General features: G+C 48.8%; 1 protein-coding gene across 2 annotated transcripts in view; it reads left to right on the top strand.

Moving 5' to 3' along the window:
- The first annotated feature begins 1,586 nt into the window (after positions 1-1,586).
- The window catches only part of kif6 (kinesin family member 6), a 466,382-nt gene continuing 449,489 nt past the window's right edge, over positions 1,587-18,479 (top strand). For both annotated transcript variants that reach the window (XM_078398770.1, XM_078398768.1), the window contains exons 1-3: positions 1,587-1,685; positions 5,632-5,738; positions 13,896-13,970. In XM_078398770.1, the coding sequence (XP_078254896.1) occupies positions 1,629-1,685; positions 5,632-5,738; positions 13,896-13,970 (239 nt within the window). In that variant the 5' untranslated portion in view covers positions 1,587-1,628. The remainder of the gene's footprint in view (positions 1,686-5,631; positions 5,739-13,895; positions 13,971-18,479) is intronic.

The following is an 18,479-nucleotide window of genomic DNA, read 5'->3' as shown; positions in this document are numbered from 1 at the left end:
ATTATATCCTATTGTACCAAAGTTATTGCTTTTTATAATTGCACTGAATGTATTCCTTTCTCGAGCTAGTGTGAAATATCAGGGGCATTATTTAGAGGGCTGCAATGACTGTACTTGGGGATTGTATTGACAAAGTTGTATGAAAGGTTGGATGAATCTCTTCTTTTAAGAGGTTTTTAACCAACTGCGTTATTTAGGGTTGTGCAAATGGTATTGAATTGCATGTCTGTATTGTTCTGTAGGGTTGCAATTGACTTGTTGCAGTAAAAATGGAATTATATCGATTCAATTTTCTAGTGTTGAATCGATTTGATTGTTACACAAGGTTGCACTGAGCATCATATTTTATAGAGTTACACTGATGGTGTTGTAATATAGGATTGCACTAACTATATGGGATGGTGTTGGTCGTTTTACAGCCATTTACTCCAGCACTTTTATGTAAACCAGCATTACAATTACATCACTACACTACATACGTTCCTTGTTTCTACGCTTTTGCATTAACTATGTTGTTTTATAGCAAAGCATTAACCGTGTTGTTTTGCAGCAATATATTAACTGCGTTATTTTATAGCAATGCGTTAACCGTGACGTGTTATAGAAATGCATTAATGGCGATGTGCTCCAGCTGTGCATTAACAGCATTGTTTTTTACAGCCATGCATTGTGCCTTTTTACAGCCGTGCATGAACTGGGACGTTTCTCAGCCATGCATTAACTGTGATGTTTTACCCCATGCATTAACTGTGGTGTTGCACGGCCGTGCATCAACTGTGATGTTTTATAGCCTTGCATTAACTGTGATATTTTACAGCAATGCATCAATTGCACCGTTTTGCACAGCCGTGCATTAACTGTGATGTTTTACAGGCAAGCATTAACTGTGGTGTCGCAAAGCCGTGCATTGACTATGATGCACAGCCATGCATTGACTGTGATGTTTTACAGCCATGCATTAACTGTGATGTTTTACAGCCATGCATTAACTGTGGTGTTGCAAAGTCGTGCATTAACTGTGGTGTTGCAAAGCCATGCATTGACTGTGATGTTTTACAGTCGTGCATTATCTGTGATATTTTACAGCTTTGCATCAATTGCTCCATTTTGCGAAGCCGTGCATTGACTGTGATGATGCACAGCCGTGTATTAATTGTGACGTTTTACAGCCATGCATTAACTGTGGTTGTTGCAAAGCCGTGCATTAACTGTGATGATAGTTATGCATTGTGATGTTTTACAGTCGTGCATTGACCGTGGCATTGCACACAGCCGTGCATTACCTATGGCATTACATAGCCGTGCATTAACTGTGGTGTTGCACACAGCCGTGCATTAACTATGGCGTTGCATAGCCGTGCATTCGCTGCACGGGCAGCCAGTGAGCGAGCGTTGCCGGGGTGCGCGGGGCGGGGCTGCGCCGTTGCCGGGCTGTGCGCGGGGCGGGCGGTTGCCGGGGTGTGCGCGGGGCGGGGCGGGGCGGGCAGTTGCCGGGGTGACGGTGGGGCGGGCGGTTGCCGGGGTGCGCGGGGCCGCGCCGTTGCCGGGGTGACGACGGGGCCGCGCCGTTGCCGGGGTGACGACGGGGCGGGGCGGGCGGTTGCCGGGGTGACGGCGCCCGGGCGGCGATGGTGAAGCAAACGATCCGCGTGTTTGGGCGGCTCCGGCCCTGCCGCAGACCCACGGTGAGGGAGAGAGGGAGGGAGGGAGAGGGGAGAGGGAGAGGAGAGAGGGGGAGAGGAGAGGGGGGGAGAGGGGGGGGGAGAGGGAGAGGGGGGGGGAGAGGGAGAGGGAGAGGGAGAGGGAGAGGGAGAGGGAGAGGGAGAGGGAGAGGGAGAGGGAGAGGGAGAGGGGGGGAGAGGGAGAGGGAGAGGGGGGGGGAGAGGGAGAGGGGGGGGGAGAGGGAGAGGGAGAGGGAGAGGGAGAGGGGGGGAGAGGGAGAGGGAGAGGGGGGGAGAGGGAGAGGGAGAGGGAGAGGGAGAGGGAGAGGGAGAGGGAGAGGGAGAGGGAGAGGGAGAGGGGAGAGGGAGAGGGAGAGGGGAGGGAGAGGGAGAGGGAGAGGGAGAGGGGGGAGGGAGAGATAGGGTGAGGGGGAGGGAGAGAGGGGAAGGGGAAAGAGGAGGGAGGGGAGAGCAAGGGGGGGAGAGAGGTGGAGGGAGAAGGAGAGGGAGGGGGGGAGAGGGAGAGGGAGAGGAGAGAGGGAGAGTGAGAGGGGAGAGGGAGAGGGAAGAGGGGGGGGGAGAGGGAGAGGAGGGGGGGGGAGAGGAGGGGGGGGGGGGGAGGGAAGAGATAGGGTGAGGGGGGAGGGAGAGAGGGGAAGGGGGAAGAAGAGGAGGGAGGGGGAGAGCAAGGGGGGAGAGAGGTGGAGGGAGAAGGAGAGGGAGGGAGAGAGGAGGGGGGTAGAGAGAGGGGGTAGAGAGAGGGGGAAGAGGGGGGAGGAAGGAGGGGAGGAGAGAGGGGGAGGAGGGAGGGTGGGGAGATATAGGTAGATAGAGGGGGGAGAAGGAGGGGAGGGGAGAAAGAGGGTGAGAGGAGAGAGGGGGAAGGGGAGAGGGAGAGAAAGGGGGAGGGGGAGAGTGGGAGTCCCCCCCCCTTCCAACCTACCCCTCCCGCCCCTCTATTCTTTCCTCTGCCCCCACACTTTCTACCCTAAGATAGACATAAAATGCACCCCTCTTCCCCCTTCCCCTTCCCTTCTGCGCTTCCCCGCCACAATCCCCCCTTCTGTGCTTCCCCCGCCACAATCCCCTCCATGGCCCCTCCTCTGCCCCCCCCCGCTCCCTCCGCTCCACCTTCCCCTCTGCTCCCCATTCCCCTCTGCCCCCTCTCCCTCCTTTCCCCTCCGCCCCCTCTCCCTCTTTCCCTCGCCCCTCCGCCCCCCCCCATCCATTCCTCTTCCCCTCCTTCCCCTCCGCCTCTCCCATTCCTCATCCTCCCCCCTGCACCCCGTCCTTCCTGCACCCTGCACACCCCTCCAATCCTTCCCCTGCACCCCTTCCTGCACTACACCCTCACATTAGGTCCCGTCATGTTGAGGCGAGTTTATTGTCGTGTGCACAAAGACGTACAGGTTTGTAGGTTAATTGGCTGGGTAAATGTAAAAATTGTCCCTAGTGGGTGTAGGATAGTGTTAATGTACGGGGATCGCTGGGCGGCACGGACTAGGAGGGCCGAAAAGGCCTGTTTCCGGCTGTATATATATGATGATGATGATGATGATGATGAGGTACAGGTGCGATGAAAATCTTGCTTGCAGCAGCGTCACAGGGGAACCCCACGCGGCCATCGGGAGAACCAATTAACCTCAAACCCGCACGTCTTTGGGATGTGGGAGGAAACCGGAGCACCCGGAGGAAACCCGCGTGGTCACAGGGAGAACGTGCAAACTCCACGCGCAGGCAGCAGCCGAGGTCAGGATCAAACCTGGGGGTCTGGCGCTATGAGGCAGTGACTCTACCTGATGGACCACCGTGCCAGGTTGCGCACACAGACGCAGATAACACATGAAAATTATAAATAAATTCTACATGACAGTGAAAAGAAAATGACTGAGAATCAAAATTCTGGTGTAAGACACGATTAGAAAACAAGATTGTGGTAGTGCAAGAGATGGTTGTAAAGTTAGGATTAGGGTTGTGCGGGTGGGTTCAAGAACCTGATGGTTGTAGGAAAGTAAGTGTTCCTGTACATGTTGGTGTGGGACTTCAGGCTTGTGTACCTCCTGCCCGACATTAGCAGTGAGAAGTGGGCAAGGCCCAGATGGTGGGCATTCTTAATGATAGATGCCGCCATCTTGGCGCATCTACCCAAGATGGCGGCATCTACACGCCCGGTGCATGTGATGGACCGGGTGGAGTCCACCAGTTTCTGCAGCAGGATGGTGCTCGTGTACGGGGTGATCGCTGGTCAGCATGGACATGGTGTGCCGAAGGGCCTGTTCTCTGTGTTCAAGCCGATATTCAATCAGCACCAATGGACACCAGTTACCTCATTGACGATTTTGGAACCTTGCCCAACCTGGCCCAGGAGGCTGCAGCGGCAGACGCCTCCCAGGATGCCAGGGTGAGGTCCGGCAGCGAAGCCTGCTTTGGGTCGGTGGAGCCTCGCGGTGGTGGAGCCTCGCAGTGGTGGAGCCTCGCAGCGGTGGAGCCTCGCGGCAGTTTTGAGCCTCGGCGGTGCTGGAGCATCGCAGCGGTGGTGAGCCTCGCGGCGGCAATGCGAAGGTAGAAGGGTGGTGGTGAGCCTCGCGGTGGTGGAGCCTCGCAGTGGCGATGCACGCCGGCAGTGGTGAGCCCTGGCGACGGTGGCGAGCCCCGGCGGCGGTGGAGCCTCGTGATGGTGCTGGAGCCTCGGTGACAGTGTAGCCTCGCGACGGCGGTAAGCCTCGGCAGCAGTGAATCTCTGGCTGCGTTGAAGCCTCGCTGGCAGTGGTGGACCCTCACGTCGGCGGTGTAGCCTCACGGATATGTCGCAGGCGCCTCCCAGGAGACCGTGGAAAATTGCGGGCTGGAGCCCGTGCCGGAGCCTTACGGACCAGAGCCTGTGCCTCGCGGGTCGGAGTCAGACCCCTGCGGGTCGACGGAGCCCGCGGCTGACAGAGCCGGAGGCGTCAGGAGCGGACCCGGTGTCGATGAGTGGGCTGACTGACGGACGATGATGGACCACGGGGAAATGATACTGTGGGGCGGGCGGGGGGGAGAAGGAGGACCTGCCGCTCGACTTTGTAACTTTGTCAGCGCCTTTTATGTGGCGACTATTTCACTGTCAATAAAGCATTCATTCATAAATGGCAACTGGACCGTCCAGGTAAGATAATTCAATGTGAATTCTAGAACCTTTCAGAAAAGCACAGCGCAGAATCAGGCCATTCAGCCCACTCTGTCTATGCCAGCTTAAAATGAACAAAGTTCATATGCAGGAGGTTGCTGAATCAGACTGGAGAAGGGTACCGACCAGAAACGTCGTCTGTTCACATTCCCTGGGGATGCTGTCCGACCCGCTGAGTTGCTCCAGCCCTTTGTGTTCTCCTTTGTAGATGTGTCCAGCTTCTGCAGTTTCTAGTTTTTACAAACTTAATTCATCGTTCTCGAAACCTCACGGCAGTGCATTATAAATGTGGTCAGTGCATCTGTTTCTTCATTCCTGCAGGAGGTATTCCAATTCCTCCAGGTGGAAGAGATAATTGAAATTAAAATTCCCTCCTTTTGCTGTTATATACACGCTGGTCCAATTATTATTCAGAGGAGGGACCTCATTGACACCTACGGGTGAAAGGCCTGGATAGAGTGGATGTGGAGAGGATGTTTCCACTTGTGGGAGAATCAAAGACTATAAGCGCACAGCCACAGAATAAAAGGACGTTCCTTTAGGAAGGAGACGAGGAGGAATTTCTTGAGTCAGAGAGTGGTGAATCTGTGGAATTCATTGCCACAGATGGCAATGGAGGCCAAGTCAATGGATATTTTTAAAGCAGAGATTGATACATTCTTGATAAGAGGTTATTGGGAGAAGGCAGGAGAATCAGGTTGAGAGGGAAAAGATCGATCAGCTATGATTAGATGGCGGAGTGGACTTGATGGGCCGAATGGCCTGATTCTGCTGCTATGACTTATGAACACTTGTCTATTACAGGTTTACTCATTGGACGAAGACAATGGAAGCTCAGTGTTGGAGTTTGTGGTGCCACATGATGCAGCGGATGGATTTATAAATAACAAACGAGAAAGCTATAAATTTAAGTGAGTATCATGATTAAGTGATTTATCACTTCTGTATCAAACTGTTTCCTCCCAAGATAGACACAAAAAGCTGGAGTAACTCAGCGGGTCAGGCAGCATCTCTGGGGAAAGTACAATTAAGGTGGGGGAGGGATGGAGAGAGAGGGGATGCAACGGTTACTTGAAGTTAGAGAAATCAATATTCATACCGCTGGGTTCCTCCTCATCTGGAATCAAACCATTTCCATCCACTAGTTAGATGACTCAAAAGCATCAGAGCTTTATGTTTGAAGGAAGTGCAAAGGCTGGTTTACACCAAAGATAGACAAAAAATGCTGGAGTAACTCAGCGGGACACGCAGCATATCTGGAGAGAAGGAATGGGTGACGTTTCAGGTCGAGACCCTTCTTCTGATGCTGCCTGACCCGCTGAGTTCCTCTCCAAATTTGAGGAAGGACATTCTTGCTATTGAGGGCGTGCAGCATAGGTACACTAGGTTAATTCCCGGAATGGCGGGACTGTCGTATGTTGAAAGACTGGAGCGACTGGGCTTGTATCCGCCCTGTCAAAGGATTTAGAACCCTTCTAAATCCTTCCTTTAGAAGGATGAGAGGGGATCTTATTGAAACATATAAGATTATTAAGGGATTGGAAGGGTTAGAGGCAGGAAACATGTTCCCAATGTTGGGGGAGTCCAGAACAAGGGGCCACAGTTTAAGAATAAGGGGTAGGCCATTTAGAACGGAGATGAGGAAAAACTTTTTCAGTCAGACAGTTGTAAATCTGTGGAATTCTCTGCCTCAGAAGGCCGTGGATGCTTTCAAGAGAGAGCTAGATAGAGCTCTTAAAGATAGCGGAGTCAGGGGGTATGGGGAGAAGGCAGGAGCGGGGTACTGATTGTGGATGATCAGCCATGATCACATTGAATGGGGATGCTGGCTCGAAAGGCCGAATGGCCTACACCTGCACCTATTGTCTATTGATATGCAGACGCTGGAATCTTGAGTATGACACATATTTGCTGAAGTTACTCAGCGGGTCAGTCAGCGTCCGTGGAGGGAATGGATAGGTGATGTTTCTGGTTGGGGCCCTTTTACAGGTTGACTTGAAACATTGTCTGTCTATTCCCTTCACAGATGCTGCTGCTTGACCCGTCCGGTCACTCTATTGTTTTGTGTTTTGAACATTGGGAAGGTGTTTTGCCATGATCACTGCAGCAGCAAATCTTTCATTGGCGATGAGTGGTGCAAAATGGCAGAGTTGGCATCAGTTGTGTGACATTCATAAATTTACTTTGAAAGCATGGTGCATTTTGATGGTACGGCAATGATATAGTTGGAAGATTTTGGAAGCAACCAAGACTTGTCAGCATAAATGTTGAGACAACTAAAAAAAATTGTTTAGTATAATGTCAAAAGTGTTTTATTGCCATATGTCCCAAAACGGAACAATGGAATTATTTCTCGCAGCAGCATCACTACAGGTTTGTAAACACAGCGCTCAATAGATAACACAAACAAAAAAAGTACAATAAAATAAACTCAATCCAGTGCAAAAACAAAAACAAGGCCCAAAGTAGGACATACATATTGGTCGGATTCTAGGAAGCAATGAGGTGCAAAGGAACCTTGATGTACAAAGCTAAGGATCCCTACAGGCAACTGCATCTGGGATAATTGCCTTCAATAAGAAGGGTAGAGCATATAAGAGACTGGAGGTTAGGGTACAGCTTTAGACAATAGGTGCAGGAGGAGGCCATTCAGCCCTTCGAGCCAGCACCGCCATTCAATGTGATCATGGCTGATCATTCTCAATCAGTACCCCGTTCCTGCCTTCTCCCCATACCCCCTGACTCCGCTATCCTTAAGAGGTCTATCTAGCTCTCTCTTGAATGCATTCAGAGAATTGGCCTCCACTGCCTTCTGAGGCAGAGAATTCCTCAGATTCACAACTCTCTGACTGAAAAAGTTTTTCCTCATCTCAGTTCTAAATGGCCTACCCGTAAAGTAATAGGTTGCAGCCAGAGTACTGTAGTTCTGATTGTCACACTGTTGTCGTGGCTATCCCTCGAGGTTGAGGATGATGGTCTACGTTCCGATGTCAGAACAAAGACGCCTTTGTGTGTGTTTGTTTAACCTGTACTTGATGTTGCACTCCAACCACACGGTCCTTCACAAATCAATCAACTAATTCAAATGGCAAGGGAACCAAGATGATTGGAGCTGATAGGTTTGTTGCAGCCTTCATCCGCCTTCACAGGCGTTGAGTTCAAGATAACTTTGTCCGCCTGGTCCGCCTTTGAGGTCTTGTACGTTGGATCGTTCTTAGTCTGGACCCTCATCCTCGACCTTACCGCTATGGGTGGCCCTACCAGAAGCCAGTGCTTCCGACGGCATCGCTCTTGGAGTCATGGGGGCACGCAAGCCTCTTCACCACAACAAGGTGAATGATCCGAAGAGTCATACTGTAGGAAGGACGTTCCTGCACTGGAGAGGGTGCAGAGGAGCTTCACCAGGATGTTGCCTGGGATGTAAGGTCTCGTCTATGAGGGGAGCCCGGGCTTCTTCTTTAGTTTTAGTTTAGTTTAGAGATACAGTGCAGAACAGGCCCTTCGGCCCACCGAGTCTACGCCGACCTGCGATCCGCGCACATTAACACTATCTTACACACACTAGGGACAATTTACACATACACCAAGCCAATTACCCTGCAAACCTGCACGTCTTTGGAGTGTGGGAGGAAACCGGAGATCTCTGATAAAAGAATGATATTTATGTAGAACGTTTTACCTGTACAAAAGGGACGGGTTACACCTTAACAGCAGGGAGACCAACATTCTGGCAGGTAGGTTTGCTAGTGCTACAAGTGTGGCTTTAAATTAAGTAGTGGGGGGGAGGGGTTGACAAACTGGGAATATGGAGATGGAGTTAAAGGGGAAGCAAATACAGGAGAAATTGCAAAGGACTCTCGAATGAATGGGGAAGGAAGTTCTAGAAGGGATAAGAGAGTAAGGTCAGGGCCAATTGTGACCGGTGTGAAAGGGGAGCTGAATACGGAAATTAAAGTGTTGTATTTAAATGCGAGAAGTATAAGAAATAAAATGGATGAGCTTGAGGCTCAGTTAGACATTGGCAAGTATGATGTTGTGGGAATCACTGAGACATGGCTACAAGAGGACCAGGTCTGGGAACTGAATATTCAGGGGTACACAACATATAGAAAAGACAGACAGGTGGGCAGAGGGGGTGGGGTCGCTCTGTTGGTGAGGAACGATATTCACTCCCTTGCAAGGGGTGACATAGAATCAGGAGATGTAGAATCAGTATGGGTAGAAATTAGGAATTGTAAGGGTAAAAAGACCCTAATGGGAGTTACCTACAGACCCCAAACAGTAGCCTCGACATAGAGTGCAAGTTGAATGAGGAGCTAAAATTGGCATGTCGCAAATGTAATGCTACGGTGGTTATGGGAGATTTCAACATGCAGGTTGGTAATGGACCCCAGGAAAGGGAGTTTGTGGAGTGTCTCCGAGATGGATTCTTAGAACAGCTAATACTGGAGCCTACTAGGGAGAAGGCAATTCTGGATTTAGTGTTGTGTAATGAACCTGATCTGATAAGGGGACTCGAGGTAAAGGAGCCATTAGGATGCAGTGATCACAATATGATAAGTTTTACTCTACAAATTGAGAGGGAAAAGGGAAAATCGGAAGTGTCAGTATTACAGTATAGCAAAGGGGATTACAGAGGCATGAGGCAGAAGCTGGCCAGAATTGACTGGAAGGAGGCCCTCGCAGGGAAGACGGTGGAACAGCAATGGCAGGTATTCCTGGGAATAATGCAGAAGTTGCAGGATCAATTTATCCCAAAGAGGAGGAAAGATTCCAAGGGGAGTAAGAGACACCCGTGGCTAACAAGGGAAGTCAAGGACAGCATAAAAATAAAAGAGCAGAAGTACAACAAAGCAAAGAAGAGTGGGAAGCCAGAGGATTGGGACACTTTTAAAGAGCAACAGAAGATGACTAAGAAGGCAATACGGGGAGAAAAGATGAGGTACAAGGGTAAACTAGCCAATAATATAAAGGAGGGTAGTAAAAGCTTTTTTAGGTATGAAAAGAGGAAAAAAATAGTCAAGTGCAAATGTGGGTCTCTTGAAGATAGAAGCGGGGGAATTTATTATGGGGAACAAGGAAATGGCAGACGAGTTGAACCGGTACTTTGGATCTGTCTTCACTAAGGAAGATGCAAGCAATCTCCCAGATGTTTTAGTGGCCAGAGATTCTTGGGAGACGGAGGAACTGAAGGAAATCCACATTAGGCAGGAAATGGTGTTGGGTTGACTGATGGGACTCAAGGCTGATAAATCCCCAGGGCCTGATGGTCTGCATCCCAGAGTACTTAAGGAGGTGGCGCTAGAAATTGTGGACGCATTGGTGATCATTTTCCAATGTTCTATAGATTCAGGATCATTTCCTGTGGATTGGAGGGTAGCTAATGTCAATCAATAGTCAATAGTCGTTTATTTGTCACATACACATAAATGTGTAGTGAAATGAAATATTACCCGCAGTTCAACAATAAGACCAATAAGAATAATCAATAAAAATGCAGTAACACATACAATCATAGACAAACACCAAACAAAAGAAACATCCATCACAGTGAGTCTCCTCCAGTCCCCTCCTCACTGTGATGGATGGCCAGAATGTATTTTTCTCTTCCTCTGCCGTCTTCTCCCGCGGATGGGCTGTTGGAGTTGCCACGTCGGGGCGGTCGGGGCTCCCGACATTGAAGCCCCTGGCGGAGAAAATCCCGCGGCCTATTTTAGGCCGCGCCGGACGGTGAAAGGTCCGCGGCGGGCCGACCCAAGCCCCGCGATTCGGGGCGGGCGAAGACGCTGCCACTGCTGGAGCTCCCGATGTCGGCCCCCACCCAGGGGCCTGCGGGCTTCCGACGTCCACGCGGCATGCGCCGAAGCCTCCGGAGACGAGTCGCAGCCGCTCCCGCAGCCTCCGAAGGCAGCCAGCGCCGCAGATGGTGAGTCCGGGCCGCGGGCTCTGCGAACCAGAGCCCCAGGTGGTCCCAAGTGCATGGCCGATGGTAGGCCGCAGCGGGAACGGAGACACGACACAGAAACAAAGGTCGCGTCTCCGTTCGGGAGAGAGAATTTTACAGTTCCCGTTCCCTCCCACCCCCCCCCCCCAACATAACATACAAACACTACACCATATTAAAACTACAATTCAGACAAAAACAACAAAAAACACAAAAGACAAACGGACTGCAGGCAAGCCGCAGCTGCGAGGGCAGCGCTGGCTCCAGCGTTGTCCCACTTTTTAAGAAAGGAGGGAGAGAGAAAACAGGAAATTATAGACCAGTTAGTCTGTCATCAGTGGTGGGGAAGATGCTGGAGTCAATTATAAAAGACAAAATTGCGGAGCATTTGGATAGTAGTAACAGGATTGTTCCGAGTCAGCATGGATTTACGAAGGGGAAATCATGCTTGACTAATCTTCTGGAATTCTTTGAGGATGTAACTAGGAAAATTGATAGGGGAGAGCCGGCGGATGTGGTGTACCTTGACTTTCAGAAAGCCTTTGACAAGGTTCCACATAGGAGATTAGTGGGCAAAATTAGAGCACATGGTATTGGAGGTGGGGTACTGACATAGATAGAAAATTGGTTGACAGACAGAAAGCAAAGAGTGGGGATAAATGGGCCCTTTCAGAATGGCAGGCAGTAACTAGTGGGGTACCGCAAGGCTCGGTGCTGGGACCGCAGCTATTTACAATATACATTAATGACTTGGATGAAGGGATTAAAAGTACCATTAGCAAATTTGCAGATGATACAAAGCTGGGTGGTAGTGTGAACTGTGAGGAAGATGCTATGAGGTTGCAGGGTGACTTGGACAGGTTGTGTGAGTGGGCGGATGCATGGCAGATGCAGTTTAATGTGGATAAGTGTGAGGTTATCCAATTTGGTGGTAAGAATAGGAAGGTAGAGTATTATCTGAATGGTGTCAAGTTAGGAACAGGGTGTCCCAACGAGATCTGGGTGTCCTTTGCATCAGTCACTGAAAGAAAGCATGCAGGTACAGCAGGCAGTGAAGAAAGCCAATGGAATGTTGGCCTTCATAACAAGGGTAGTTGAGTATAGGAGCAAAGAGGTCCTTCTGCAGTTGTACAGGGCCCTAGTGAGACCGCACCTGGAGTACTGTGTGCAGTTTTGGTCTCCAAATTTGAGGAAGGGTATTCTTGCTATTGAGGGCGTGCAGCGTAGGTTTACTAGGTTAATTCCCGGAATGGCGGGACTATCATATGTTGAAAGACTGGAGCAACTAGGCTTGTATTCACTGGAATTTAGAAGGATGAGAGGAGATCTTATCGAAACGTATAAGATTGGTAAGGGGTTGGACACGTTAGAGGCAGGAAACATGTTCCCAATGTTGGGGGAGTCCAGAACCAGGGGCCACAGTTTAAGAATAAGGGGTAGGCCATTTAGAACTGAGATGAGGAAAAACTTTTTCAGTCAGAGAGTTGTGAATCTGTGGAATTCTCTGCCTCAGAAGGCAGTGGAGGCCAATTCTCTGAATGCATTCAAGAGAGAGATGGATAGAGCTCTTAAGGATAGCGGAGTCAGGGGTTATGGGGAGAAGGCAGGAACGGGGTACTAATTGAGAATGATCAGCCATGATCACATTGAATGGCGGTGCTGGCTCGAAGGGCCGAATGGCCTCCTCCTGCACCTATTGTCTATTGTCTAATCATGCATGTATGTTCTGATCTTTATTTAGCACTCTGTCAAATGTTTAAAAATGTAATTGAAAAATGCACTTCATCCTTTTGGAATGCTGTCTGAGAAAAATTATTTCAATGATTTACTGTTCAACCAGCTAGATGACACTAGCCACTGGGGAAGTTTCGACTGACAGAAAACCTGTCTAAAAAGGGAAATACACATTGCAGTGATTGTGATTGTTGTGGGTCCAATGTCACATCAGATTTTCGTTCTCACCTAGCTGCAGCTAAAAATGACCTGTTTCCTTTATCATTGTCACTTTTTTTTGCATATTTTCCATTCATTTGTTCTATATCTCTCTACATCATCGTCCCAGCGATGCTGCCTGTCCTGTTTAGTTACTCCAGCTTTTTGTGTCTATCTTCAAGCAGTCGTTGCTTTCAGTTTGACTCAATATTAACATATGATGAGAGTTTGACAGCCTGTACTTGCTGGAGCTTAGAAGAATGAGGCGTGGAGTGGACCTCATTGAATCTTAACGAATAGTGAAAGGTTTGGATAGAGTAGATGTGGAGAGGATGTTTGCACTAGTGGGAGAGTCTAGGATCAGAGGCCATAGCCTCAGAATTAAAGGACGTTCCTTTAGGAAGGAGATGGGGGAGAAATATCTTTAGTCAGAGGGTGGTGGATCTGTGGAATTCTTTGCTGTGGAGGCTAAATCAATGGATATTTTTAATGCAGAGATAGATTCTTGATTAATACGGGTGTCAGATGGTTATGGGGAGGCGGCGGGAGAATGGGGTTGGGAGGGAGAGATAGATCAGCCATGTTTGAATGGCGGAGCAGACTTGATGGGCCGAATGGCCCAATTCTGCTCCTATCATTTATGACCTTATGACCTGTCAAACAGAGCATTGCAAGTATCTAGGAGCATATTAGCCAACTGACCTGGCATCAGAAAATGTAGATGAAGTTATATTTACACACATATATATGCATGCACACATGCACATCGCACAGGTTGCAGGCTCAACCCTTCCTCTGTCGAAGGCTCCTTTTCCAGGTTGCAGTGCTGGATTTTGGAACTATAAATACATTTAGACTTTAGCCTTTAGAGATACAGCGTGGAAACAGGCCCTTCAGCCCACTGAGTCCATTCTGACCAGCGATAACCCCGTACACTATCACTATCCTACACACTAGGGACAATTTATGATTTACGGATGCCAATGAATCTGCAAACACTCCGGTTTCTTCCCACATACCAAAGACGTGCAGGTTTGTAGGTTAATTGGCTGCTGTAAATCGTTCCTAGTGTAGAATAGTGCTAGTGTACGGGGTGATCATGGTCGGCGTGGACTCGTTCGACGGAAGGGCCTGTTTCCACGCTGTATCTTCAAACTAAAAATATACTTTTTCACAATTTCTTCTTTTGCAGATTCCAGCAAATCTTTGATCAAGGTGCAAAGCAAGAGGAAATTTTTGAAAATATTGCACAGCCCGTTGCTGAAAAGTGAGTTTTTCTTTTTCTGATTTGAAGTTTCTGCATGTGGGACTCTGAATTTGAATTCAGCTTGAAATCTGTCCAAGTGTCGAGTATGAAATTCGGGTTGATTAAAAAAATATATATTTATGGAATATGGCAATGACTGGTAGTTAGTTATTTATTTCTCAGCCAAGGGAAAAACCCTTGACCCTGGGATTTTTGACAATGTGCTGGCCATGGAGTCATTGACTCATTGAGTCATTGGCCATGGAGTCATTGAGTCATACAGCACAGAGGCAGGCCCTTTGGCCCAACTTGTCCACCCCACCAAGATGGCCCATTTGCCTGCATTTGACCCATATCCCTCCAAACTTTTCCTATCCATGTACCTATCCAATTGTCTTCTAAAAGATGTTAAAGTACCTGCCTCAACTACCTCCTCTGGTAGCGTTCCATACACCCACCACCCTCTGTGAAAAAAGTTGCCTCTCAGGTTCCAATTAAATCTTTCTCCTCTCACCTTAAAACCTAAGATTCCCCTACTCTGGGTGAAAGTTTAGATTTTAGTATAGAGATACAGCGCAGAAACAGGTCCTTTCAGCCCACCGGGTCCGCGCCGACCAGCGATCCCCGCACACTAACACTATCCTACACCCACTAGGGATAATTTTTACATTTACCAAGCCAATTAACCTACGTACGTGTACGTCTTTGGAATGTGGGAGAAAGACAAAAATCTCGGAGTAAACCCACGTAGGTCACTGGGAGAACGTGTAGACAGCAACCGCAGTCGGGTCTCCGGCGCTGCATTCGCTGTAAGGCAGCAACTCTACCGCTGCGCCACCGTGCTGCCCCAAGTTTCAGTGCATTCACCTTATCTCTTCGAGTGCACGATGGATGGTTCATATTATTGATGCCAGGTCATTGCTATAGATTATTTAATTAACTGAATGTTAGTTCACCATCGTCCAGAGTGGGAGTTAACCTATGAGTGTGGCTTCGGGATTTTGAGTCATGATATTTAACCACCGTGCAACCATTCTGTAATGACAGACATTGCACGCAAAACACATTGTGCCAAACCCATGATTATAATGCAAACGTCGTAACTGATAGTAGCTCACTAAGCCTTCAGTATTCTATACCCCATCAGGAGGCCTACCTGAAAGGCATTAATCATTGTAGTGATCCAGCAAGAAGTTTGTGAAATCTAGTCATTGATAAGCCTGCAGCTGAGCTACAGTTGTAGAACTGGTGTGTATGCATAATTTTTAGATTTAGATTTTTTAGATTTAGACATACAGCGCGGAAACAGGCCCTTCGGCCCACCGAGCCCGCGCCGCCCAGCGATCCCTGCACATTAACCCTATCCTACACACACTAGGGACAATTGTTTTTTTACATTTACCCAGTCAATTAACCTACATACCTGCACGTCTTTGGAGTGTGGGAGGAAATCGAAGATCTCGGAGAAAACCCATGCAGATCACGGGGAGAACGTACAAACTCCCTACAGACGGCTGCCTTAGTCAGGATCGAACCTGAGTCTCCGGCGCTGCATTCGCTGTAAGGCAGCAACTCTACCGCTGTGCCCACTATTGTACAATGTATCGTTTTGAATGAGAAAGGGATCTCGACTCAAATTTACACCGCACTTAAAGATCGACGGGTACAGGACAACATCAAAAACGTGACGACTCTTGTGTACTGACAGTGTGGTCTAGTATCTTGTGCACTTATGCAATGATTGTGCCTAATGTACAGCAGGATTGTCGCTGAACTGTATGCAAAATACGAATTTCACTGTACTTATCCCTTTATCCTGTAGCTCTAAACTGTGGATGGCTTGATTGTCATCGTGTACAGGTGCTCCCCGGCTTACGATGTTTCGACTTGCGATGGTGCAAACGGCAGCGACCCATAGCGAGCCGCCGCTCGCTTCCGGCCACGTGATCGCGTGTATTACAACGCATGTCGACTTACAATACTTTCGGTTTGTGATGGGTTTCTCAGAACAGAACCCCATCGGAAGCTGAGGAGCACCTGTTGTATAGTCTTTCCAATGACTGGATAGCACGCAACACAAAAGCTTTTTGCCGTACAAGACAACACGTGACCGTAAACTAAACTATGTTAGATACACATGACAATAAAATACTATTGGACCATTGAAGATTGGTACAAACTAAGTCTATCGCCATTAGGCATTGTAATGTTTTATGCAACTTTCAGCTCATGCCTCCAAATCAAAGATTTGCAGATTTAACATCATTCCAAAAAGTTGAGAGCAAAATCCTACACTGAAGAAGGGTCTCGACCCGAAACGTCACCATTCCCTCTCTCCAGAGCTGCTGCCTGACCCGCTGAGTTACTCCAGCATTTTGTGTCTACCTTCAACTTTGTTAAAAGATCATTAACCAGATTAAGGCCTAAATCTGACTCCACACCCAATGTGTCGGAAGGAACTGCAGATGGTGGTTGGAACTGCAGACGCTGGTTTACACCGAAGATAGACACAAAATACTGGTGTTGAAGAAGGGGCTCGTCCCGAAACGTCACCTATTCCTTCTATCCAGAGATGCTGCCTATCCCAATGTGTTACTCCAGCATTTTGTATCTATCCACACCCAATAGTGTGGTTTATTCTATCAGTCCTCCAAAATAGCCTTCCCAAGCAGTTCTGGAGACAGTTGGGATGGATAATATATACTGACCTTGCCAGCAACGTCCACATCCTGTGTCTGAATGATTAAAAGCAGTTATAGGAGCTGCAGGTTTCAGATGACTCATAAAAACAAAGCCTCTTCTGCCATCTTCGCAGGCGTGCCCTGGATTGTTTGGAAGAAGATCAGGAGAAAGATTCCAGGGAATCTAACAATATGCTGCAACTCAAAATGTAGTGAAAAAAGGAACTGCAGATGCTGGTTTACAAACAAAAAAAGCACAAAGTGCTGGAGTAACTCAGTGGGTCAGTCAGCAACCCCGGAGAACATGGACAGGTGACATTTTGGGTCAGGACCTTTCTTCAGACCCAGAGTCTGAAGCTGCTATACTGTAGCTGCTGGATATCTGAACGAAAACAGAAAATGCTGGAAGATACACAGCAGTCCAGGCAGCACCTGTGGGGAGAGAAGCAGAGTTAATATTCCTGGTTCAATTATCGTTTAACAAAGCTGAGAAACTGAGACAAAGAAGAGGACAAGGGGGGAGGAGGTGAGAAGAATGAGGGAATGCGTATAATTGGCCGGGACCATGATAATCTAGGTGAATAGGTATTATTAGTGCACCCTTGGGGAGGAAGGTGAAGGGTGGTTAATGAGAGTAATCATGCCTGGATTAGATTCAAACGGTGGAAGGTAAATAAGGACAGGGAAGAGCAGACAAAATAATCACAAATCTACAGAGGTGCTGTAGTGAAAAACAATGTGCTGTGGATTCTGAAGAGTGAAGTCTAGAGTGTTTAATTGTCATATGTACTGACAGCGGAACAATAATTCTTACATGCAACAGCATAACAGACTTGCAAACATAATATACAGAGATAATTTATATTAAACGAAAATTCAATAAATCTATAATCATAATACTCGGGCAAAAAACCCCACAACGTTCTTAATACAACCAAAGACCGTCACTAGAAGTTCATAGTTGAGATTAGTGTTGATTAGTGTTGTGTAAAGCATGATGGTTGTTGGGAAGAAGAGTTCTTGAATGTGGAGGTCACGATTTTCAGACTCCTGTACCTTCTTCCTGGTGGTAGGTGTGAAATAAGAGCGTGGCCAGGTTGATGTGGGTCTTTTGTAGTGTCACCTGATGGTTAGGCCACTTCCTGAGTGAACCCTCGGCATTCCACTGGCAGCGTCTTGTGACTGAGTGTGTGTGTGAGTCACGGGTTTTTGGGCGGTTGTTGAGAGAGAGAGAACTTTGGTGTTTGCTGTTCGTGGTTTCTCGTGTAAATAAAGATTTACTGACCGGACCAACTTAGCGTCTCGTCTCATCCTGGCTGGACTGTTCTGAGTCCTGCCACATTTGGTGACCCCGACGCTCCAAACTAGGCATTGTGGACCACAATGCCAGCGCTCAACCCGCCGCTCTGGCCGACCAGACCCAACTGAACTCAGTCGCCCTGAAGCTACCGACCTTCTGGATCTCTCAGCCGCAGGTGTGGTTTCAGCAGGCAGAGGCACAATTTCACATCCGCGGGATCCGCTGGCCGCCGGTAACTATCAAGGCCTCAAGGTGCTGCTTCTCCGCACCTTCGGGCTCAGCCGCATGGAGAGAGTGACGCAGATCCTCAACATGAGCGGGCTCGGTGAACGGAAGCCATCGGCCCTCATGAGCGAGATGCTCACGCTCATGGACGGCCACCAGCCCTGCTTGCTCTTTGAATACGCGTTCCTGCAGCAGTTGCCGGACGACATCCGCCTGCTCCTCTCTGGGGCGAAGTTTGATGACCGCCTGGCACTAGCGGGGCGTGCCGACGGGCTGTGGCTGGTCAGTGGGCAGCGACTACTGGCGCCCGCCCTGCTCGTACTC

Source organism: Rhinoraja longicauda, chromosome 5 (assembly GCF_053455715.1).
Source record: "Rhinoraja longicauda isolate Sanriku21f chromosome 5, sRhiLon1.1, whole genome shotgun sequence".
In the NCBI taxonomy this organism is placed as follows: Eukaryota; Metazoa; Chordata; class Chondrichthyes; order Rajiformes; family Arhynchobatidae; genus Rhinoraja; species Rhinoraja longicauda.
Note: the sequence above shows the minus strand (reverse complement) of the source record. Positions and strands in the feature narration are given on the sequence as shown.